This window comes from Myodes glareolus, chromosome 6, assembly GCF_982192425.1.
Source record: "Myodes glareolus chromosome 6, mMyoGla1.1, whole genome shotgun sequence".
NCBI classification, from domain to species: Eukaryota; Metazoa; Chordata; class Mammalia; order Rodentia; family Cricetidae; genus Myodes; species Myodes glareolus.
This window is the reverse complement of record NC_142031.1, coordinates 56696987-56721956: the sequence shown is the minus strand read 5'-3', so window position 1 is coordinate 56721956 and position 24970 is coordinate 56696987. Positions and strand designations below refer to the sequence as shown.

The 24970-nt window shown below is 39.9% G+C and overlaps 1 protein-coding gene and 1 pseudogene across 1 annotated transcript in view; both read left to right on the top strand.

The window, feature by feature from the left end:
* Ywhaq (tyrosine 3-monooxygenase/tryptophan 5-monooxygenase activation protein theta) overlaps positions 1–22584 on the top strand; it is a 28320-nt gene extending 5736 nt beyond the window's left edge. The window contains exons 3-6 of the mRNA XM_087907228.1: positions 15539–15662; positions 17741–17904; positions 18552–18647; positions 21501–22584. Of these exons, the coding sequence (XP_087763354.1) occupies positions 15539–15662; positions 17741–17904; positions 18552–18647; positions 21501–21560 (444 nt within the window). The 3' untranslated portion in view covers positions 21561–22584. The remainder of the gene's footprint in view (positions 1–15538; positions 15663–17740; positions 17905–18551; positions 18648–21500) is intronic.
* Positions 7687–8208, top strand: LOC148121832 (ragulator complex protein LAMTOR4 pseudogene; annotated as a pseudogene).
* Positions 22585–24970: the final 2386 nt, after the last annotated feature.

Below are 24970 nucleotides of genomic sequence, written 5' to 3'. Positions count from 1 at the left end.
TGTATGCTGTACTTCCCAGAAAATTCTTTTTTTTATATTTTCTGATCTTGTCCAATTGAAGTATCTTGTGTCTGTGTGTCTCCTAAATAGTGAGGATTGGACCTAGGGTCTCTTGAATGCTAGGCAAGCACTCTTACTCTTTACTGCTAACAGTTTGTATATTTACTCTATAGGTTAAGTTGCTAGTGAATACTTTAAAGTTGAAAACTGAAGCATAAGGAAATTAGCAATTTGGTCAAGATCACAAAGTGACCAAAAACTTGAACCCAAGCTGTGTGCCTCCACATGAAATGAAGCAATAGTTCCTAAATACATGGGAGCTGATTGTAGACCACAGTGTGACCTTCTGTGTTGGGAAATGTGGGCATTTTATTGTTTAACACACAGAACTTTGAAGGGAGAAGACCGACCTTTAGACAAAATGACTTAAGCGTATATTACCGACGGCTTCTTATTTAATATACAGGATATGACAAAATTTTAGTCTTGACTTTTGGTATTTTGTTCGTGAGTTATGGAAGTTACTAATGCCAAGAGTTTTGTAGGTTTTTGTTTTTACTGAAGAGTGAGTGGAGAGAACTAGGTATATCACTGTATGTGCTTGCTTAGCGTGTACAGGGAGGGCCCTGGGTTCTATTGCAGCAATGGGAAAAGAAAGTAAAATGGAATGGAATGTTGTTAGTGTAAATGAGATTAGTATTTCTCAACCAGGGTGTTTATCCTCTCCGTACCCATATTTCTACATGTGGGGACTTTTGGCAACATCTGGAGACATTTTTTGATTGTCAAAACTTGGAAGTGAGAGGAGGAATAAAGAGCGTACCACCCCCCTAGCCCTTACCCCTGTGTGTGTGCATGCGTGTGTGTGCTATATTGTGGACAGAGGATAAATAAAATACAAAACTGCTGGCAATTACCATAAGAAACTTACTTATCAGATCCTTTCAAAAGGCATTTTGATTGAAGTCCTACTTTTTAATAAGCTTTTTAATAAGCTTGTCACAGAGGCAGAAGCTCTTTGCTTCAGTCTCAGTGGGAAGACAGTGAGAAGTGTGCATGCTGCAGGGTCCCCATCATCTTTGTGAAAACTGTTGCTCACAGTTTGCGGTCCATGGTCGTTTAAACCCTGTGTGTCTTTAGATGTTCCATAATTTACTAATGTTTCATTTAATGTTTAGGTTTTAAACAGTTTTTCTCTATTATAAACAACATGGAGAAGAACATGTTTTTTGTGTGCTTTATGCTATGATTTGCTTATAGTGTTCTAGAAATGAAACTTGTAAATCATCCCTTTGGGCAGACATGAGTTTACATCGTCAGCAAAGGCTGAGAATGGTTATTTCCTCTTAACACAGAGAAGTCTTTTGCTTTATTATTTAATGAAATCACTTTATTCTAATTTACTAAAAAATAAAAACACACAGCTAGTTTAAGGAAGCCACTCAAACTTGCCTAGTCCCAACCTCTACATCTCAGTAAACTTGTATATACAGTCAGTGGCCACTCTGAAGCGGTGGAGCTTTATCAGTTGCTGGAGAGCACCAGAGTGCCGCAGACTGGGGTGAAAGATGCTGGCAGAGAGCAGACGAGTCTAGTCACTACATTCTGATAATAAAGAGTTTTAGAACATAACTAGGAAATAGATGACTGAGACAATCTGATGGAGAACCTGCATTATTGCATCTTGTGCCACTTTCAGGTTAATGGTAACCTACTTTTTAAAGTATAATCATGTATTGGGGGCAAGGTTTCTTTTCTTTTTTTTTCTTTTTCTTTTTTTTTTCAGACAGGGTTTCTCTGTATAGGTCTGACCGTCTAGAACACATTATGTAGATCAGGCTTGCCTCAAACTCAGATCCACTTGCCTCTGCCTCCTGAGTGCTGGGGTTAAAAGTATGTGCCATCACAGCCTGGCTGGGGTATGTGGAATATTTCTTTGCACTGTGTGAACATATGATCGGTTTAATAAGGAAGCTGACTGGCCAATACCTGGACAGGATAAGGTTAGACAGGAGAACCAGATGAAGGACACTAGTAAGAAGGCGGGCTGAGTGAGAGGAGTCCCCAGCCAGACAAGGAGAAGAAGGAGGTGCAAGATGAAGTCTTTTAAAGTAAAGTTTTCACTGGTTAGCCCCTTAAAATATATGACAACTAATATGCCTGTCATATTTGGCCTCTTCCTTTAATTAATAAAATGAATTGAGAATGTTCATCAACTTGCTGTTTTATTTCTTAATGAATCTGAATAGTGTGGCATCAGAGCTACATGGTAGTGAGAGAGCTTTTATAGCTAGGCACACATTTAATCCCAACACTCAGGAGGTGGAGGCAGGCGGGTCTCTGAGTTTGAGACCAGCTTGGTCTACATAGGGAGTTCCAGGATAGGCCCCAAAGCTACAGAGAAACCCTGTCTCGAAAAACAAAAGAGAGAGAACTTTTATATTTGAGAGAGGGTTTTCATATAGCTAAGCTGTCCTCAAACTTGTGTAGCTGAGAATGACCTTGAACTTCTGCTCCCACCTTCCAAGTGTTGGGGTTACAGGCACAGGCATGTACCATCAGAAGAAGTGGGGATGAACCTAGGACTTACTGCATTTGAGGCAAGCACTCTACTAACTGAGCATCCCTATCCCAAAACTAGCCCATGTGCTGCTCTTCACTGGGCATATGGGCACAATTCCTTTTTGTTTATTCTTTGTTAACTGATGTTTTGTAGTGCTTGCGAGTCAAGTGCTCTACCACTGAGTACATTCTGTGCTACTACTCCCCTTTTGAAAAAATGCTACATCTGGGAGTGGGGAGTAATATGAATCTACCATTTTTAAAAGGGTGACCTTCAATTTATAATCCTTTTGCCTTCACCTCTGGACTGCTAGGATTGCAGACATGCAGTCATGCCCACTTTTATATGGTGCTGGGAATCAAACTCAGGATTTTATGTATACTAGAGGGTCATCCTACCACATCTTCAGCCTTCTACTCACGCCCTTTTTTATTGTGGAACAATTGAAAACATTTGGGAGAATAAAATCAAGAATTCTGCCAAAACCAAAAAGCTAATGTCTGTTTTCATTGTATTATTTCAGTGATACTCTCTTTTGGGGGCGGGGATAGGGGCTTTGAGATAGGGTTTCTCTGTGTAACAGCTGTGGCTGTCCTGGAACTAGCTCTTGTAGACCAGGTTGGCCTCAAACTCAGAGAGATCCCCTGTCTCTGCCTCTTGAGTGCTAGGATTAAAGGTGTATGCCTCCACTGCCCAGCACTCAGTATACTCTTTAATGCAGCTCACTCTGAGTGTGATTTACCATTTTACCTTTTTTAAAAAAATATTCTATATATAAACAACACTTTCAAAAAATAATTTAACCAACCTATAGACTAGAATAAAAATGGCAGTGGATGAAATAAGTTTTCTTCTCTTTATATCTTGTAAATGATACTTCCTTAACACCTTGTGATGTTCATAAAGCCAATGGCGCAAACTTATAAAAATCTTTAAAAATCAGGGGGGCGGGTGGCGCACGCCTTTGGTTCCAGAATTTGGGAGACAGACGTGGGCAGATCTCTGTGAGTTCGAGACCAGTCTGGTCTACAAAGTGAGTCCTAGGACAGCCAGGGCTACGACAGAGATCGAAAAACAAAAGAAAATTTATATATATGAGAGGGAGCACGCACATATTTATTCTAAGAGTAGAAAACTGCAAACAATCCTTTAGGAAAAATGGATAATAAACAGCATATTAGTCATGAAATACTTCTTGAAATGAAAAGTAGACTATTTGAAAAATTGCCAAGTGAAAATTTTCATGAAAAGAAATATAGCATATAATTCTACCTAAATCCTAAAACAAGCAAAGCTGTTGGGAAATGAGAGTAGTGATATTAGAGTAGAGACTGGGATAAACACGGAAGGGCAGGAAGGAAGGAACTTCTGTAGGGTGATTTTAGTGTTCAGTGTGGGTTGTGTGCCTTATAGTTTACTAGTTCTCAGCAGCTAATGTGCCTTTTCATTGGGTGCCCTGAGATAGAGCTGATAGATGTGGCTTTAAGGAGTACATGTAATATAGCTACACAGATAATGGATAGCCATAGATGACATTTATAATGTAGTACAGATTATACCTCACAGTGCTTTAGTTCATCTTAGACATAACAGAAGTCAAGCTAAATGAAAGTACTTGGTGTCCTTACTAGTAAAAATCCTTTCCTGTCTGTAGTAGTCTTCTAGAGTATAGCAGAACTTGAACTTGACCTATATTTACTAATCTAACCAAGTGATTTTGACCTATTTGTTATTGAACTTCCTTTGTATTAGGTATCAGAGTATCCATCCACTTTGATTATTTAGGACTAAAAACTAAGATATTCCCCTGCCTCCTTTAGAAAAACTTTTAGCTTACCATCATGTATCACCATGTATCCTTTCCCTTGAAATTCTGCAGCTGGAAGGGCTAGGGAAAGTATAGGTGCTGGTGTGTGTTTGTTTTCCATTACAAACCAGAAATGTTGGCCTTATGATAGCTTTTAATTGACAAATACAGAGGATATTATTCCTGTATATTTTTGAAATCTTTGAGACAGTGTAACATTTTACATTACAGTTACTAAGTCCTCAGCTGTCAGCATGAGAGTACAACAGAAGTCAGACAGGAATTGTTTTCTGATAGCATCTAGAATTGGTGCAGCTGCTTTGAAGAGACAAGAGCATACTGCAGTTTGCACATCTTTGTTTCATTGCCTCCTTGTCAGAAACCACAGCCTGTCGTGCATCTTCAATGCTACTGTAGTCATACCACTTGGTCATGGAAGCAGAGACTAGGTGTACCTTTTTGCACTTGAGCATCTTGGGTGTGTGTGTGTGTGTGTGTGTGTGTGTGTGTGTGTGTGTGTGTGTGTGTGTGGAGGGGAGTACACTACGTTCATAGAAAAGTAGTCCTATTCTCTATGAGGTGTCTCTGTGCCAAAGCAGATCCTGGTACTAATCCTAGTCTAACTTTGCCTGTGTTAGTGGTGGCTGGAGGGAGGTTTTATGGACCAGGAGAAAGGATTTAGAGATTTGAAATTGAGATCTTTGGGGAAAGGACATTTTTTTCTGTTTTCTGTTGCTTTTCCCCCTTTGTCTGTTGGTCTTTTGGATTTTAGCTCTTTTGATCATAAAAAAATAGCCAGTTGACTGCATGGGCTGCTCTGGTTTATTGTTATTTTCTCTGTAGCTATGGTGGTGCATGCTTTGTTGGACCTGAGTAGTATGTTAAGTCTCTGACACTGTGACAGAGCTCTCATTCGTTCATGGCACTCACTTAGCAACCATTCTAGCTGCTGTTAGGTGTTAGTATTCAATCCCAAAAGTTTAGGTGTTCTGCCTGTACAAACTGGTATCAATAAGTATTGTAATTATAGATAAATATTTGGAAATATATTTATTTCTGTTTATGACATATTAAATCTTGTAGAAATTTGTGTCAGGGTACTCAGCCCATGTGATCATGCACTACAGACGGATACACTAAAGGTTGGGGTGGGAAGTGTTTTCCTGTAGATGAAATTGGAGAGATCCGTTTAATGCAGCATGTGATGTTGCCTTTAGCCTTAGAAGCGCTGGCATATCTAGGAGGAGACATCTTTCAAGCGTAGATCGCTGTGGTCAGGTGCTCATGACTAAGGAAGTTGTTCTATTCATTTACATGGAGTAGCAGCAGAAATGCTGTTGCTGGCTGACATGGCCAGTGTATTCTCAGTGAGGAGACAGATAACTTGCTGGATCCAGTTATAATGAGGAAGTTATTTAGTAACTGGCATTAGAACAAAGGGAACTGGGTGACTTCTACAGTGTTTTTAAGGCCATCATCTTCACCGCTGGGACGGATTTGTTTTGTACAGTGGTTATGCTTCACTCCAGACCATTGGGGCTTCTTCCTTTAGTTTCTGTCCCTTTCCTCTCTCCATGATTCCCACTGTTCTGAAAGACTCGTCTATATTATTAATCTGTTTAATTTATTTGCTTAGTTGTATTTAAGTCTTAGATTCTTTTTGTAATTGTTGTTTGGTTTTTGAGACAGGGTTTCTCTGTATATCCCTGACTGTCCTGGAGCTTACTCTGTAGACCAGGCTGGCCTTGGACTCAGACATCCTCCTGCCTCTGCCTCCGGAGTGCAGTGATTGAAGGGTGTACCAGCACCACCCAGCAAGTCTTAGGTTCTTAAGAATTTACTGTATGTATACACATATCCCTATCTTACATACATATGTAAATAAAATCTAGACAAATTAAATCTTCCAGTTTGATGTATAGCTAAGAGAGAGAAAATGGGTGTTACTATGATGCACTTGTACTTCCTTGTCTGAGGTTTCTAAGTGCATTCTTCACTTTCTGGAGAAAATTACTTCTGGAGCTTCAGCGGAAGGCAGGGGATAAAAACCAAAAGAAACTTTGGAATGATACTAGCCTTCTGGTTAAGTCAGCTGAGTGCTCTCCAATCAGAAATAGGAGGAAATAGTAAATGAGATTTGGAAAGTGGAATTTTAGGAAATGAATTATAGCTAGCTCAGTTGATAGAGTGCTCCTCTAATATGTGCAGCAGCCTATGATTTGGTCCCTAGCATCATGTAAACCGGCTGTGATGGCTCACACCTCTAGTCTCAGTGCTTGATAGGTAGAAACAGGAGTGCCAGATATTCAAAGTCATTCCTGGCTACATAATCAGTTTGAGAACACTTGTGAGTCTGTCTCAAAACAGTAAAATTAGAATTGAAAGTCCCAGTGGCTGATGTAGATGCCTTAACTAGGAGACAATTAGCCTTTTGGATAGGGCTGTCGGTCCATTAAAGGCTGAGTACCAGGTAGTGTTTTATTAACTCTAATCTTTACCAACATTTGTGAGGTAGATTGTCAGTAACTGTTTTGTACATAAAGGGAGTGAAGTACAGAACTGTAAAAGTAGTTAGGCGGGAAATGGGCACGAATCAGTCATGTCCATCAGTTATCGCAAGTGAACACCTGTATTTTGGTGCGTTAGTCAGGGTTATAAGAACAGAACTGATAGAATTAACTTATATTAAAGGAGACTTATTACACTGACTTACCAGATGTGGTCTGGGCACTCCAGCAATGACTGTCTTCTACTTGAAAGGTCCAGAATCTGGTAGTTGTTTAGTCCATGAGACTGAATGATGCTTCAACAGTCAGAGCTAGTCTTTGGTGGTCTTTGTTGGAATACTGAAGAAATACTGTGTTCTGAGTAGTTTTTTCAATATGCTTTCTGCTTTGCTAATTTTCTTTTATCTCTATTTAACTTCAAAGTTTTTGTCATTTTTATTCTAAAGAGTTTTGTCTCCCCAACTTCCAAGTTTTCTTTTCTTAGGAGTTTGTTTAGAGGAACTAGTACTGGAGTTAACAGCTACTATAACCTATGATGCAAATGTCTGTCTCTTGAGTGTGCAACCTCAGCAGGGTTCCCAAGATGGAGCCAGACCTGATGACTGAACTCTGGCAATCAGTTAGGCAATAGGTATCATAGCTGCATTGTTCTCCCATCCCTTTCTTTTCTAGTTTTAGTGTATGTGCAGCTGAAGCAAGTACCCTGTTGTGGTTTGAGTGAGCATGGCCACTGTGGGCTCATATATTTGAATGCTCAGTTCCTAGTTGGTGTTACTATTTGAGAAGCATTAGGATTAGGCATTCTTTGTTGGAAGAGGTGAGATGTGTATAACTGGGAAAGGTATGGGTTTTGCAAAACCAGTTATATACATCTCATCCCTTTTGCTTGTGGAACAGAAGTAAGTTCCCAGTTACTTCTCCAACTGCCTGCTGCCATGTACTATGCCATGATGAACATGGACTTACCTTCTTAAACTGTAAGCAATCCTTTTTTATAAGTTGCCTTGGTTATAGTGTCTCATCATAGAACTAGAAAAGTAGCTGAGGCTGGATGCCTTCTGCACTGACTTGGGCTGAAGCAAATCTCAGATTAGCTTGACTACCTGGTGCTGGCATCATCTGGGGACCTTGAGAATAATGAGCAGGCAGCCAGCACCATCTCAGAGCTGGTCAGCACAGTCTGTGGCTTCCGACTGCATCATGACACAAATGTTGCTTTCAAGTGCCTGCCTGTCTGTGGTCTTTGATCACATTGCTGCTGCTGATTGTCTGGAGAGAGGGTGTTTGTGGTGAAGAGGCAGAACTGAGGTTGAGAGTCTGTTGATGTCTGAGCTGCAGAAGGCACTGGCTGGAGAGGTGACCTCTAGGGCCTGCAGTAGGGAACACTTTACCTTTCTTGCTACTGGAGCTGGAATTGTGCTCACCACTTTGTCACCCCCACCCAAGGTGCAAAGGCTTAGCTAGCTAGGTAAAGGGTTCCCCTTCTTTCCTCTCTGCATAATAAACACCTGTCCAACTTTTTTAAAAAGGTGAAAAGTAAACTAATGCATACTCCTTCCTTAACTTTGTTCTGTTCTCCTGGCTTCATTTCTTTTCAAATTCTAAACATTATTTTATGTCAGGAAAAGGACAAAAGCTCATGCAAAATGAAAGATAATATGCTAATATGTGTGTATCCATAACCCAATTTCAATAGTTTAAGAATTCTGTGTTTATTTTTGAATCAGAGTCCTTTATGTAGTCCTTTCTTAGGACTTGCTATGTAGACAAGGCTGACTTGAACTCACAGAAATCTTCTGCCTCTGCCTCCCAAGTAAGCTATCTTAGAGGGATTACCTATATGGAGAGAGTGAGGTGTAAGATAATGTATGAAAGGTAAACGTGTAGAAGAGAAAAACAAAAGTGGATTCTAAATGCATTGAATCTCTGGAAAAACATGAAAGAAACTAGTAGTAATTGCTGCTTTGGGGGAATTGATGAAGATGTAGATGTCTAAGGAATTATAGGGAGAACTTCTGTTTTTCACTTCTGTATTTTATCTGAAGTACACATATATTGTCCATTATTCAGTAGGAATTGGTGCTTGTATGCAAAACCAGAATAGAGAAGAAAGACATGTTAGATTTGAATTGGACCTGCCGTTGTGTGATGATTCTTTAAAATATATATTTATATTTCCTAAGGAGAAAGAAAACAGAATGGGGTGACTATCATTTTCCCTTACAAGTTCCAGAAAAGCACTGTACCTTTCCAGTGACTTACCTTATGTGAAACTCTGTTTCTGTTAACTCCATTTCGGCATGTTGCCAAGGCATGGTTGATACTCATTTGACAAACAAATGTATGCATGTTAGGCACTGTACTGAATTTTATAAAGGAAAAATTCAAAGAAAACATTTGTATTTAGAAGCTCTTCTAAATTAATACTTAAGAATTAACATATAATACATTTTTAAAAAGTATTCTGTAGAAAAGATTAAACTATTGGAACTTGAGCCTGCTTGAAACTCTAGGGCTAGATATTGGCTCAGTATTCATTCCACTGAAATACTTAGATGGCTCAGTGACTCAGCTATTAAGAGTGCTGGCTGCTCTTCCAAAGGTTCCGAGTTCAATTCCCAGCAGTCATATGGTGGCTCAGAACCATCTATATGAGATCTGTTGTCCCCTTGAGGAAGAGACATGGTCAGTCATTCTCATCAACTTAGACCATAAAACCCAATATGGATAAGTTGAACAAAATCTTCATGTATACAGGCTACGCACATCAACTTAGACCATAAAACCCAATATGGATAAGTTGAACAAAATCTTCATGTATACAGGCTACGCATGCATGCTTCAGCATTGCCAGGGCATAAATTTGATTTTTGATTAAATTTAGAATATTTTAGTAACCAAAAAAGTAACATAATATGCAGCTGTTACTTAAAAATGAAGAGGGTTGTACATGCTTTATAACTGGATTGGAGAGATCATTCGTGACACTTGGAAAAGTTGGTAGTTAAAGTTACATTCTTTGTAATTCTTAGGGCTGTGCATCTGGTTACACTATTTATGGTTTAGATATATGAAAGATCAGATAGTGAAATTCGTATTATTTTGTCTGTGTTTGTATTAACTGCCAATTACATGTTAAGATAGTGAAGAAAGCTTTATTAGCTGAAAGGGGGCTATTTGAAAGAACTAGTAGGAAAAGGAAGGAGGTGACAGATAGTTTAAAGTGAAAGCTCTCGTAGACACTTTAAAGTTGTGTCCATTTTGGGGGGCATGGATGAGGTTAATATATACAGTTGGCTGTCACAGTTACTGTTTGGAACAACTGCTCTTAAGGGACTGAAGAGATAACTCAGTATTTAAGAACAGTCATTCTTTCTGGGATATGGAATTGGCTTCCCAGCACCCATGCCAGAAGCCTCACAACCAAGTATAGCTCCTACTTTAGGGATTTTGGTGCCCTCTTCTGGTCTATAGGTGCCAATACACCTGACACATTGATTTTTTTTTGATCAATTGATTAAATTAATCAAAAACATTGATTAAAATGTTTTTAATGACTCTTAAGTAGTACTGTCAAATGTAATTTTTGGTATGTATGATGTTTTGGTGCCTTTTGTATAAATGTGAATTGATGAAGCAAGTTTTTATTTCTTTTAAGTTTTTAAAGATTTAAAACATTTTGTGTTTTGCCTCCTTGTTTGTGCATGGTATCTATGAAAGTCTAATGAGGGCATTGGGTTCCCTGGAGTAACAGATAGTTGTGCTGGAACCATATCTATGTTAGGAGCTAAACCTGGGTCCTCTGCAAGAGCAATAAGTACTCTTAGCCACGGAGTCATCTCTCCAACCTCTGTGATGAAGCAAGTTTTAAATACTAAAATAATCCTTGGGAGCTGAGGTGCTATGGAGACTGCTTATAGTTAACGAGACTTCAGTACTCTCCAGCACCAGCAAAGACAGAATACTTAAAGTGTTGATGCGTCATCTACAGGATAATCATGTATTCTTACAAAGTCGAATGCTTCTAAGAGTGCAAAGAAATAATATTAGTAATTAATACTGTGATAATAAGCTTAAACTGATAAATCAAACCTGGGCACAACTACTCTATTTTTTTGAGGACTACCGTTTCATTGGTACTTTGTGGGGGTTTAGTGTGGGCTCTGTGAAAAAAATGTTAACTTTGGGGGATATGAGATAGTAAGGATTTGATGAAATGTTCAGTTGAAGTTTGAGTTCTGACTGGTGTGTGCTATGTGATGTCAGCTGATTGATCATCCAGCTCATGGGATTTGCTTCTATTTCCATGAAAGCTTTTAATTATTTTTTAATATAAATTATTCTTTGAGATGGTTTCATTTAGCCATTTTGTCTTTGAGCTGCTGTCTATGTGAGGATGACATTCAACTCTTGATCTTTCTGCCTCACAAGTGTTTGGGTTATAGGTATGCACTGTCATACCTGGCCTCTTTTGGTTTTTCGAGACAGGGTTTCTCTGCAGCTTTAGAATCTGTCCTGGAATTAGCTCTTGTAGACCAGGCTGGCCTTGCCGCGTTATTTTATTCTTTTATTTGTTTTATTACAAGGTGTATGGGTCGTGTGTTAGGAGTCAGGAGGGGTACCCTCAGGCCGGTTTCCCTGGAGCTGGAGTTAGGACATTAGGGGTCTGAATTTGGATCCTCTGGGAGAGTAGCCAGTACTCTTCTGAGCCATTTCTCGTCTAATAATCTAGTTTCTCAAGCTCATATTTCCACAATAATATGGTTATTCTGTCTGTCTCTCACTTGTTTTGTCTTATGCCTCTTAGATATGCTTGCATCTTCTGACATAGTCTTTTTATTAAATAAGAAATAAGATATTCTCTAGTGTGTCTTAAAGATTGAACTTGTTAGTGGTTTGTTTATTAGTGGATTTTAGTGACGTGGCAGGAAACTGGAAAATATGTGAACATTTCCTTCTTGTTTAAATTTTCCTTATTTTTCAAGGTTCCTCTTCAGGTTCCTGCTCTGTATTCTGTATGAAGTATAAGTTCTGTAGTTAAGAGCGGTATATCTGACTTCTGAAGGAAGTAAGGATAAAGTTTATTTTGATGAGTGCTATGGAACATTACTACTGAAGACAAGTGGATTGCAGCCAGTGATCTTAACCTCTGAGTCATCTCTCCAGAAAATAAATCTTTAAAAAACAAACAAACAGGGCTGGAGAGATGGCTCAGTGGTTAAGAGCACAGGCTGCTCTTCCAGAGGTCCTGAGTTCAATTCCCAGCAACCACATGGTGGCTCGCAACCATCTGTAATGAGATCTGGTGCCCTCTTCTGGCCTGCAGACAGAACACTGTGTACATAATAAATAAATCTTTTTCTAAAAACAATTTATTTTCTGTGTGTGCGGGTGGGTGGGTTTTGCCTGCATTTATATATATGTGTGCCATATGCGTGGCTGGTTCCACAGAGGTTGGAAAAGAGCATCAGATCCTCTGGATTGGAAGGTTATGAACTGCCATCTGGGTGCTAGGAGTTGAACCCAGGTTCTCTGCAAGAGCAACAGTGCTCTCAACCACTGGGTCATCTCTACAGCCCCATGTTAAGGCTTTTTGTTTGTTTGTTTGTTTTTTAAGATTTTTAAATGCTTTCCCTCCTGTTTATTTCCATTAAGCTGTCTCATACAGATGTGGTGGTTGCATTTTGTTAGGGGCATTTTTCCAGACTTTCCAGTTTGCATCATAGTTAATACTTTATAGCTTGTAAATAGATAGTATATGGGTTTTTTTAAAAAAATTTTTTTGAGTATGTAAGCATGAACTTCTGGTCTTTGCTCAGCTTCTCTAACTGAACTGAGGCAGATGAACTGGTCAGTTTTCTGAGCTCTTAGCATGGTGCTATTCTAGACTTTGACTTCTTTTGACTGATTTTATTCCCAGAGAACATCTATTATGTGTTAACATTTTTATGAGAATTAATTTTTAAATTACTTACTACCAAGTAAAATGGGTAGTCTGAAGAGATGAGCTATCGTTCAACTTTGGCTGTTTTTAGTCAGCACCAACACTTAAGTTCAGGTCATTATATGAAACCAGGGATATAAAAGACATAACCAAGTCAGGTATGGTGGCATAATACCTATGATCCCTTGGGCACTAGAACAGGGCTAGAGTACATAAGGAAACGCCATCTCTAAATAAATGATAGATCAGTAAGTAAATAAACAATGTAGCCATGTTTTAAAATAGACTTAGCAGTGGGGGGGTTGTGTGGTCTCGTAGATGAGCTCCTGTCTACATAGCATGTGTGTCAGTTTGCCGCCCCCCTTGCAGAACTCTAATAAGCTAATAGTTTACATCCAGTTGACATAAAAGTTGTTCTCAAATTGCTATATACATGTCTAAGTCTAGTCTGCAGACCCTGTGCTTCTCTTTCTTTGGGCAGACACTTGTCTTCAGATGACCCTGAATGTGTCATTCTGAGCCACAGTGGTTACCTGTGCTGTCTGTATTGTTCTTCCTCATATCTGATGTCTTAAACATTTTGTGTTCCCTCCTTTTTTTTAATTGTTTGTAATTTTTTATTGATTTTAATTGAGCTATACATTTTTGTGTTTCCTCCTTAAAATGACCCCACTTTTTTTTTTATCTTAGTGCATTTTTCACCCACGCTTCCCTTTCTTTTGAGTTGGGGGGGTCTTACTGTGTTTATTTGTGTATTGTTATGTGTACATGAGTGAAGATGTCCCTCAAGTTCAGAAGCATTGGGTCTCCCTGGAGCTAGAGTTACAGACAGTTCTAAACTGCTTGTGTGCTGGGAACTGAACTCTGGTCCTATACAAGAGCAGTATGCATGCTTTTAACTACTGAGCCATCCCTTCAGGTGTATCCCCCCCACCCCCAAGAGCATTTATGTCTTCTTTGATGACCCAGTAAACTTCACTAGGATTTCTTACAAGAGCTTAGGTAGATTACTAGTAGCTACACCACTGAAGAAAGTATTTCCCCTAGTAGCCATTAACTACTTACAGATCCTTAGAGAGAACTTGGAGCTTTATGAGCCCCTCTTCCAGTTACTGTTAATTTGCTTATAAATCCTTAGAAAAGGATGAGGCCTCATGAGTCCCTTCCTTATCACAAGGAAGTATCACAAGATACTGATGGGCCAAATACAGTTGTGTGCCTGAAAAGACAGTGTCTCACAACACTTCACTCTATCTTCTGGTTCCTGTCTTCTCTCTCTTCTGTCATGTTCCCTGAGCCTTGGAGTGAGTGATGTGTAGATATCCTGTTTAGAGATGAACATTTAACTCACTTATTCTCAGCACTTTGACCAGTTTTGATTCTCTATCAAGGATGATAGTGATGCTACTGTATGGAGATAAAAGTAATTATTTAGAAGACAGTTTGACGGGCACATCATGTCCTTTTAACAAAACAATTGTAGCCTCCCCACTGGGACCCATGACTTCCCCAGGTACAAGATATGGGCCAGGTTTATGGCACCAGATGGTATGACTTCCCTCCTGTGGAGCTGGACTTGATCCTAAACAGAAGGTGTTTAGAATGCTGGTTATGTTGATTACCCCGTAGCAGACTTGGCACTATAACTCCATTGGGAACTTCTTGTCCTGCTGTCCATTGCTATAGTGGGCAGGGAGTAAAGCTAAAAGTGCTGTTGGGTGGCAGTTCTCCTCCAGCAGCCTTTATAGTCCTAGCACTGTGAGAACTGGAAAGCAGGGAAGGCAGTTCGTGCTTTGCTCCAGTTTGATTGCTCTTGTCCTGTGTGCTAGTTTGGTTCTGTTGCTTTGATAGAACACTGATCAAAACCATTTGAGGGGAGGAAAGGGTTTTTTTCAGCTTACAACTTCCAGGTCACTGTCCATTACTGAGAAAGCAGAGCGGGAAGCTGAAGGCAGGAAGTGAAGCAGATATCATAGAGGAACACTATGTTTATTGGCTTACTCTACATAGGGTTGGCAGTGCCCCTACTGAGCTGTCATTAACCAAGAAAATTGCCCCCACAGACTTGCCTACAGTCCAGTCTGTTGGAGGCATTTTCTCAATTGAGGCTCTCTCTTCCCAATTGACATCTAACAAGTACATCCTGCAACTAGCGCATGTATTGTTGTCCAACAATAGGGTCTTACTCTAGTTCTGATGGCAGTCATATCCATTCATACAAGGTGTCTCTTTAAACTTTTTTTTTTAAAGAAAAAATTAGCTTACTAAGTATCAGGTGTTTCTGTCAGTTTTTTGTTGGCTCTCCCCTACCTGCTTTTCTCCTCCATCTCCCTGCCTGTTCCCATGTCCCCCTACCTGCCACCTCTCTTAACTAGAGGCTATCTCTTCATAAATCTTTTGACTGAGCACTTTGTGAGGGCAGCATGAATTTTATTCAGGCTTTTTTATGTATTTAGTTGGGTAGATGACACATTACTGGGTATCAGTAAATATTGGGCAAATGGCTTACTGAAAGGACAAGCTTTTGCTAATGACAGTATTTGGCGTATCTATGTTTTTTCACTCTAAACCGTGGGCAAGGCCTGCCAGGGAAGCTAGTACAACAACTTGACCCAGTTGTAAGAACATGCTTGAGGTCTAGATTGCAATGATAGTCAGGAATATGTTATTCTTGTGATCGAATGGCTTTTCATTAGTGCTTGATTTATTTCTTTTAGGAATTGTTGGATAAGTATTTAATAGCCAATGCAACTAATCCAGAGAGTAAGGTCTTCTATCTGAAGATGAAGGGAGATTATTTCCGGTATCTTGCTGAAGTAGCATGTGGCGATGATCGAAAACGTAAGTATATTTGGCCTGTGGATAAATGCAGGATAAATGCAGAATATATAAAAAGAAGTGGGATTGGGTAGTCACTTGTCACTGTGACACATATCTAAGAACAAACAGCTTAAAGGAGAGATTTATTTTTACTTCAATGATTTCAGTCTATGGTTCACTGATTCCATTAATGTGAACCCTGAGTAGGCCAGTCTTGAGGATGTGATGGAACAGAGCTGCTCACCTCAGTGCAGCCTTGAAGCAAGGGGGTTAGGAGAGCTAGAGACACTGTACAGCTTTTCAGGATACTTCCTAGTTTCTGTCACCTTCCAGTAATGCCAGCCATCAGAAGACTGATCCATGGATTTGGTCAGCACCCTCAGGATGTAGTCCTTAAAAGCCACACAAACTCACAGTCCTATCTTTAACACATGTGTCTTAGAGAACATTTCACATTCAAACCATGACAGGATAAGTGGGGACATTTAGGATAATTAGTCTGTATGGAGTTTGCGGGCTCTTTGCAACTAAAACAATTATGGGTCTTGTCTCAGTGGATGGCCCACAACCATACCCACATGGCAGCACAAATTAGACTTAGGGTTACTAATAACAAGGAAAGTGGAAAAGAAGTTGTGGGGATGAGGAGGGCACTAGGAGAGTGTGTGGTGGGTGGAGAATAGACATGGTATTTACATTTTGCAGATTTATTTTTATTTTCTGTGCAAGCATATTTTATCTGAATGTGTGTCTGTACCTGTGAGTGCCGCAGAACTAGAGTTTATAGGTAGTTGAGCTACAGTGTGGGATGGGAATTGAACCTGGGTCTTTTGGAAGAACTACCAGTGCTCTTAGCCACTGAGTCATTTCTCTAGCCCTTTCAAAGAATATATAAACAGTATTTAAAAAATTAATGCTGGGTGTGGTGGCGCACATCCTTAGTCGCAGCACTAAGGAGGCAAAGGCAGGTAGATCTCTGAGTTCAAGGCCAGCTTGGTCTGCAGAGTGAGTTCCAGGACAGCCAAGACTGTTCAGAGAGATGCTGTCTCAAGAAAGTCAAGAAAATTGAATGTTGCTTTATGTTCCCCAAAATGAAGATACACCAAAAGGCTGGAGCGGGAGGATTGTTCTTTAGGTCAACCTGGACTACATAATGAGACCCTGCCTCAAAAAAAAAAAGAGGTAGTATTAAAATTAGGGTCATGGGTGAGCTCTAATTATACTTTGACATTGCAAGCAAGTTAACCTTTTATGCTTTGGAATTCTGCTTGTCGTACTTTTAGCTCCATAATTCTTTATATATACCTAAATCAATTGTTCTATATTTCTCATAAAGTTTATATAGAACATAGAGACAGGATTTGTATATTTATTATGTGTGAGTGTGTTGCTGTTTTTACTGGGTTTTAAACCCATGGCTTCATATATGATAGGCAAAGGCTCTATTGCTGAAAGTAACTATATCCCCAGTTATTTTTTAAATTTTGATAATAGTTATTTTGCTGGGAATTTAACTTAGGGCTTCACACATGCTAGCTAGGCAAGTGCCCTGCCACTGAGCTGTGTTCCTAATCTCACTTGAAATTTTGAAGCAGAGTTTCATTAAGTTGCTAGGCTGGCCTTGAACTCACTGTGTAGTTCAGGAAGGCCATGAAACTTCGATCTCTTGTTTTACCCTCTCAAGTAGCTAGGAGTACAGGCCTGTTACACCAGGCTCACCTTTACACACTGCACTCTTAAGGGGCCACAGCATTGTTGCTTAATTGATTTTTTTTTTGTAGTGTGTGTGTATGAGTGTGTGTGTGCGCATGCGGGTGTGTGCACACCTGGTACACATATGTGTACCTGAATGCACACATATGGAGATCAGAGGACATCTTCTGCCATATGGGTTCCCGGAATCAAACTCTTGTCAAGCTTGGTGGCAAGCACCTTTACCCACTGACTATCCTGCTGGTCCTGATGGGTTTTATTTAAATATACTGGAGCTATGATGACTCAGAATGTCAGCTGCTATATACGTTAAAGTTGTCAGCATGCTATATATTGGATAGATATTTTTGCTGTTGTGTCTTAATTTCCTTTTCTTCAACTCACAGAGACGATAGATAATTCCCAAGGAGCCTACCAAGAGGCATTTGATATAAGCAAGAAAGAGATGCAGCCTACACATCCAATCCGCCTGGGTCTGGCCCTTAATTTTTCTGTATTTTACTATGAGATCCTTAATAATCCAGAGCTTGCCTGCACATTGGCTAAAACGGTAAGGTCTGTGGGGACTATACCTCTTTGGCTGAGGGTTTTAAGTATTTGGATGCTCAGGAGGCTATTTCTTTTGCAATGGTTTTTGTTGTTGTTGTTGTTTATTACCATCTTGCCTACTTCCTCCCCCTTTAAACACCGTGCTCTCACTGTGGTTCTTAGTAATAGTGTCTGACTGAAGAGCATGGGAGCAAAGTGGTCAAAGAAGTGTAACTTTAGGAGGAAGCATCACACTCTGGAAAGGAGTGCTACCAGCACTAGAAATCTGTATTCCCCCCAAATGTCTCAGGGTTATGCTAGCTCTTGTAAGAATTGTGTCAAATGTTGCTAATATACTGTGTGTCTTATGAAAGAACCAAGATACATGTTTCTATAAGTATTTACAGCAGGTTTCAGGTTATACAGATTCTTTTTTCTTTCTTTTTTAAAAAAAGAGCAAGTATAGATTTTAGTAAGGAAAGAACTCCCTCAGATTGGAGGAAATTTAAGTGAGGAACCCTCACAAAAATCTTAAACCAGGACTCTAAGGCAGTACTTCTTAGTTAGTGTTACCTATACCACAGTGTGACTGTGCACACAGTTGTATTTGCAGAATGACCAGCTTCTGTCACTGAAGGTATTGCTCACTGTGAATATTAACTTTACCAGGCTTTTGATGAGGCCATCGCAGAGCTTGATACACTGAATGAAGACTCCTACAAAGACAGCACCCTCATCATGCAGTTGCTTAGAGACAACTTAACAGTGAGTATTTCCAGAAACGCATATCTTTATTTTGATCTTCCTGTCTTGGGGGGGGGCAGTTACAGAAGAAGTAGAGTGTTTTTAAAGCTTGGAGAAAGATCTCCATGGTGACAAGGTATTTTATCAGACCTTCCTGGAAAAGGTACTGTGCTTGTAGGAACACAGTGTTATTATTCTTTGACTTGGTTGAACATGTTGATAAGAGTTAATTTAGAGAGCTTGTATAATTTTAGTATTTCCTTTCTCTGGGTAAATTAGGTACAGCAAATATAGAGTTTCTATAGGTGTTGCAACCTCCTAAAATCACATGAAGCAGCTTGTTCTAATCAAAGTTTGCTTGGTAAGGCTAGAGGGAAGAACACTGCTTGCTCTTCCAAAGGCCCTGGGTTCAAGTCTCAATATACACATAGTGGTTCACAATGGACTAACTCCAGTTCTAAAGAACCCAAGGCCCTCTCTGGTCTCCATGGGCACTATACACACATGGTGTGCAGGCAGGACACCTAGACCTATAAAGGTTTTAAAAAATTTTTAAAGGTTGCTTTGTGAGTTATGTGTATTTGAATATTTGATAGTGGGTCTCCTAGTTTGCGTTCTATTGCAGTGATAAAACACCATGACCAAAAGCATTTGGGAAGGAAAGGATTTGTCTCAGCTTAGAGTTTATAGTCTGTCTTAGAGGGCAGTCAGGGCAGGAGATCAAGACAGGAATCTGGAGCCAGAAGCTGAAGCAGAGGCCATGGAGGAAAACTGTTTGCTGATTTGTTCTCCAGGGCTTGCTCAGCATGCTTTCTTTTATAAACCAGAAACACATTCTCAGGGGTGGTGTTTCCCGTAGCAGGACGAGGCCCTCTCAATCATTAATCAAGAAGATGTCCCCAAGTCAGGTGGTGATGGTGCACACCTTTAACCTCAGCACTTGGGATACAGAGGCAGGCAGATCTCTGAGTTCAAGGCCACCCTGGTCTACAGAATGAGGTCCAGGACAGCCAGGGCTACACAGAGAATCCCTGTCTCAAAAAAGATATGCCTACAGACATACCTACAAGCCAATCTGATGGAGGTTATTATTCCCTCAATGACAAAGTGCCTGGGATTAAACAACTTTAAAAGAAGGAAACATTGGGGGTGGGGGATGAAGAGATGACTCAGTGGTTAAGAGCACTGGCTGCTCTTCCAGAGGTCCTCAGTTCAATTCCCAGCAACCACATGGTGGCTCACAACCATCTACAATGAGATCTTGAGTTTAAAGGTTTGAGTCCACAGTAGCTTGGCCGTGTTGTGGGGACATGTATGGTGAAAGCCTGCATGTCTCTTGGCAGCTACAGGAAAGAGACCTGTATCATAGTGTCCTCTTCAAGGGCACTCCCACAATGACCCCAACTTTCTCTAGCTTGATACCTCTTCTAAGAAACTCTACTACTCTCTTTCAAGCCACAGTGACTATATGGGCCTTTGGGTACATTTTAGACCCAAATTATAGCAGAATAACTGAAAAAGGTAAAGGTATTTGAACTTAAATTAATTGTTTTGTATTTTCAAGTAAATTTGATGGAGTAATATCTTAGACTTACAAGAAGGGAAGAGAGGGAATGATGCCTTTTAGTGTGAATGCAGTTTTCCTAGCCCCCGGTTGTGGTGCTGCAGCTTTTACTAGGGAGGATTATTGTTAAGAGTGTTTTATAAAGCTCCACATCTGTTCAGTTCTCCTGGACAGATGATGTGTCCACTGAGAAGGGAATTAGGAAAGCACTGGACATTCTTAGTTGTTAGCAAAGCCTGCAGCCCTGCCGGACAGAGGAGTGATCCACACACATCTACTTCTGTGGGCTGATTATATATTCCTTCCATGGATTCAGGACTTTTAACTGGTTTGGTTCCATCCTCTCTTTAAGGAGTAATTCTTCAGGCGATTTTGTCTATCATAGTATCTTAATAGTAATTTAAGGTAATCTAAGAGCCTCATTTTTCTAAAGTTGCAAGTAGCATCCTGGTGTTGATCTGATGTGATTGCAGTTAGTATTGACTAATTCTCTAATTCTTAATTAGAGCGATCTTAGAGTACACATGTATGCATGCTATGTCTCTGTAGCTTCATCACTCAGTCCTGTTTGAATTTCTGTCAGTGCAAAGTATATTTGCTGCTTTTTCTGTTAGTCCTTCATGTACTTGAAACAACAAAACCATGATTTTCTCCTTGTATGCTTTCTGCTTTATTAGCCTCATATCTATATAGCTTTGACTGTCCTGGAACTCACTTTGTAGATCAGGCTGGCCTTGAACTCAGATGGAGATCCACCTTTCTCTGCCTCTTGAGCTCTGGGAATAAAGATGTGTGCCACCAACACCTGGTTATAAATTCTATTTAAATATTGTTTTCAAGGAAAGCCTTTTACTACTGAGAATGGAGAATATGAGATTCTCAGCATCTCCTGTGTGTATTCTGTAATTGCAATTCTATTCCTTAACTACTAGTGTGGTGTTGAGCACTGTCTCTGTTTGCTCTCTGCTGTATAAAGCTCATGACCAAAGCAGCTTGGGGAGGAGAAGGGTGTATACTTGGTTCTCACTTCATGTCATAGTCCATCCTTGAGGGAAGTCAGAGCAGGAACCCAAGGAGGAACATGTAGATAGATGGTGGTGCTGCCCACAGTACACATATGTATGTATGCAGTTTTGTAAATGTCTTATTAGGCTGTGTTTTGAAGGGGTGATGGATGGTGTTCAGTTTTGAGGAAAGATTGTCATAATCATCCTCTATTGCTTAAAGGGTTGACTTCTCTCAAGGGTCTTAAAGAATATCTAGATGGAAGTAATATTTTACTGTGTTTCTTTTTTCTTCTTCTTCTGTAGTTATGGACATCGGACAGTGCAGGAGAAGAATGTGATGCAGCGGAGGGGGCCGAAAACTAAAGGCATCCAGGGTGCTGTCCTTCGTTCCCTCAAGAAAACCTTTTTACATCTCCATTCCTTATTTCACTTGGATTTCCTCTAGCAAGGAAGCCTATTCGTGTGTATGGGATCAACTGTTTATAGTCTTTTCACACTGCAGCTTTGGGAAAACTCCATCCCCTGATTTGTGTTGTCTCGGCCTTCCTGGTGTGCAGTTACTGCTGTAGAAAAGTATCAATAGCTTCATTTCATATAAACACGAGTAACTTCCAGACACTTGTGTAGAGGACTGACAGTACATTGGGTATTTAAGTAATCTGAACCAGTTCTTCAGGGGGCTGTGTTTTGTATTACTGTGAAGATATGGAAATGTAGTGCATTACAATTTACAGTAATTGTGATAATAACACCCCGATTTCTACATTCCCTCTCTGACCCTTCTTTGGGGGTTAATCCTTTCAGAAGCAACTTTTCCATAATCTTACTGCATATTCCTTTTTTAGTAGAAATCCAGAAGTGTTGGATTGGATGGGAAAGCTCTTAATGCATCCAGTCTTGGGGGGGTCACAGATTGAAATGTCTCCTATGTCACATATTCTGGAGGTTACATCTGTCTGTGACAACAGGGAGTTTCCTTTATGCATTCTTCATTTGCTGCTGTTTGAGTTGACAACTTCCTTCCCAATAAAAATTCACTTACACCTCCTGCCTTCGTAGCTCTGGTATTCACTTTACCTTGTAATAAAAGTAGCATGTTGCTGCCAAAATACAAGCATTGCTTTGGGCAAATTAAAATGCATGTCCTTTCTTAATATACTAGAAAGGGGAAATAAAGTACACAAGTCCAAGTCAGTACTTTTCCATGCAGATCTGTGCACATGTGAGAGGATGTCCAGTTTGTCCAGTGATTGTTCTTTAGAGAGACAGACCCACAATATTGTGTTTGCTAATCATTGACTGTAGTCCCAAAAAAGCCTTTTTGTGAAATGTTATGCCCTATGTAACAGCAGAGTAACATAAAATAAAACTACATTTTATAAAACCATTTATTATGGCTTTGTAACAGTTGCATACCTATACTTTAAGGAACAAATGCATTTATTACCTTTTGAAGTTTATTACTATTTCTCTTTATGTAAAATGTAGTTAGTATAAACATGTATTTCTGTATTGTGCTACACTTGTGGGGTGCCTGACACTGTAAAATTGGACTGTATTTCTCCAGGTCATCTCTTGGGTCATCTCCTCCTCAGATGTGAGTGATAATCTGGTTAGGTGTCATGTGGAATAAAGTGGACATTTGAACACTAGAAAAGCTACTCATGTGCCTGTGAGTGCTTTTGCTGGTGTTCGAGTTGTAAGAGTGGGGTTCTGATTTCCAGTTAGCCCACTCTCTAAGCATTCTGTCTACCACTCGGACATTCAAAGTCATTTTGACTTTATATTATCAGTGATTTCCTTTTAACCTGTATTAGTTTGAGAAATAATTTTGCAAGGCAACATAATTTGAAAAATTAGCATTAGAGGTTTATCCTCTTATTTTCTAAAACATAAATTGGAAAAAAAGCTCCATTTACAGTTGCTATATGCTTCCTCTCTGGCTTTCTTTCTCTTCCATTTCTCTTGATTCTTCCTTTCCTTAGAGCATTGTACATGCTAGAATGTCTCCCACTTGGATACAAGCCTTACTGGTAGCTTGTTGAGAAGAATTGATTAGGCTATATGTTTTATCCATAGTGCTTCAAAAAGTAAAAACAGCACAGAAAGAAAAACAAAACAGTTAGTAGAAGTTTGTTTCCCTGAATTTAAATCTGTAGGACACTGATTTTTTGAGTGCAGATGAGAATGGTGTGCACTGAGAGCCTGTCATGTGTTGAGTAGTAAGTGGTGAGTAAAGTCAGGTGATGGGTTGCTGGGTGGCCTCTGAGGTGTGATATGTTCTCTGTATTCAGTCCCACATTTGAATGTCTTATTTCAAGGTTGGAAAGGCAGCTCAGATCTTAAAAGAGCTTGCTGCTTTTTCAGAGGGTTATGGTTTGGTCTCCAGAACTCCTACTCTGAGCGGAGGAGATACACACAGAGAACATTAATTTCTGAAAATAAAGAATGCATTCTCCATTTAGGAGAAGTTAATATCTAAAGTCCTGGTGACTTTGACCTTCTGATTTATGGGTCTTTTAGCATTAGACAGAAAAAGGACATCTTTCCTCAGGGGGAGGTGGAAGTAAGTAAGGGTTTAGAGTTATGGGAGGCTTTAGAGCCATGTTTGAGGGTGTTCTTTTTCTAATTTTCATTTCCAGGGATTGGACCCAGGGCCCCATGCTCCTAGGCATCATTTGTGGTATACCCAGCCCTTGAGCTCACAATTTTTGAAATTTCTTTCCACGGCTGCATGTGGTAGCTCACTCCTTTAATCCCAGCACTCAGGAGACAGAGGCAGGTGAATCTCTGAGTTCGAGGCAGCCTGGTCTACAAAGCCAAGTTCCAGGATAGGCTTCAAAGCTACAGAGAAATCCTGTCTCAAAAAAATGGAATAGCAGTGGAGCTTTCTGGGACAACTTCGTATATAGCTAACTGAAACTTTAGTCTGCTGCTGCTTCCTAGTAGAAGGGACTGTAAGTAGGCTTCCCCTTCCTGTGGACTAGAAGTAGATACTACTTGCAAAAATCCCTGCTAACCTTGTGTAATTCTTCCTCACCATCCTACTCCAGTAATGTGAGCTTTTGAAGGTTAGCAGGCTGAGGCATTACTAGGGTTTTGTTTTTCCTTTCTTTCCATTTGGAATTAGTATTCAGTGTGCTTCTGCTATTTCATGTCGATGGAAATATTTGTCCTGCCCAGACCTACAGCCATTCAGTTCCCCCAAAAATCACACAGAAGCTTATATTAATTATAAACTGTTTGGCTTCTTAGCTCAGGCTTATTACTAACTAGGTCTTAGAACTTAAGAAAACCTCTTACCTATGTTTAGCCACGTGGCTTGATACCTTTTCTCAGTGAGATATTCTCATCTTGCTTCCTCTGGCTAGTGACTGTGTCTCTCTGCTTTTCCTCTTCCCAGAATTCTCCTAATCTGGTCACCTCACCTGTACTTCCTTCCTGGTTATTGGCCAGTCAGCGTTTTATTAAACCAATATGAGTGACAAATCTTTACAGTGTACAAGAGCATTCTCCCACAGCGATTTCATCCCTGTGGGTCTTTCCACAAAGGCTTTTTATTTAAGCCTTTCTCCATGACCAATTCCCCACCCCCCAGATTTTTTGACCCTGTCAGGAATCTTGGAATATTGGTTTACTGGTAGAACAGAGACAGCTGGCAACACCACAACTTTAAACTAGGAAAATAAATAGGGTGAGGTTAGTAACCTTTTTTGAAATTAGACTTGAGTCTAAGATGATTTGATGGAGAAATGAACAGCCTAGAAGTCAAG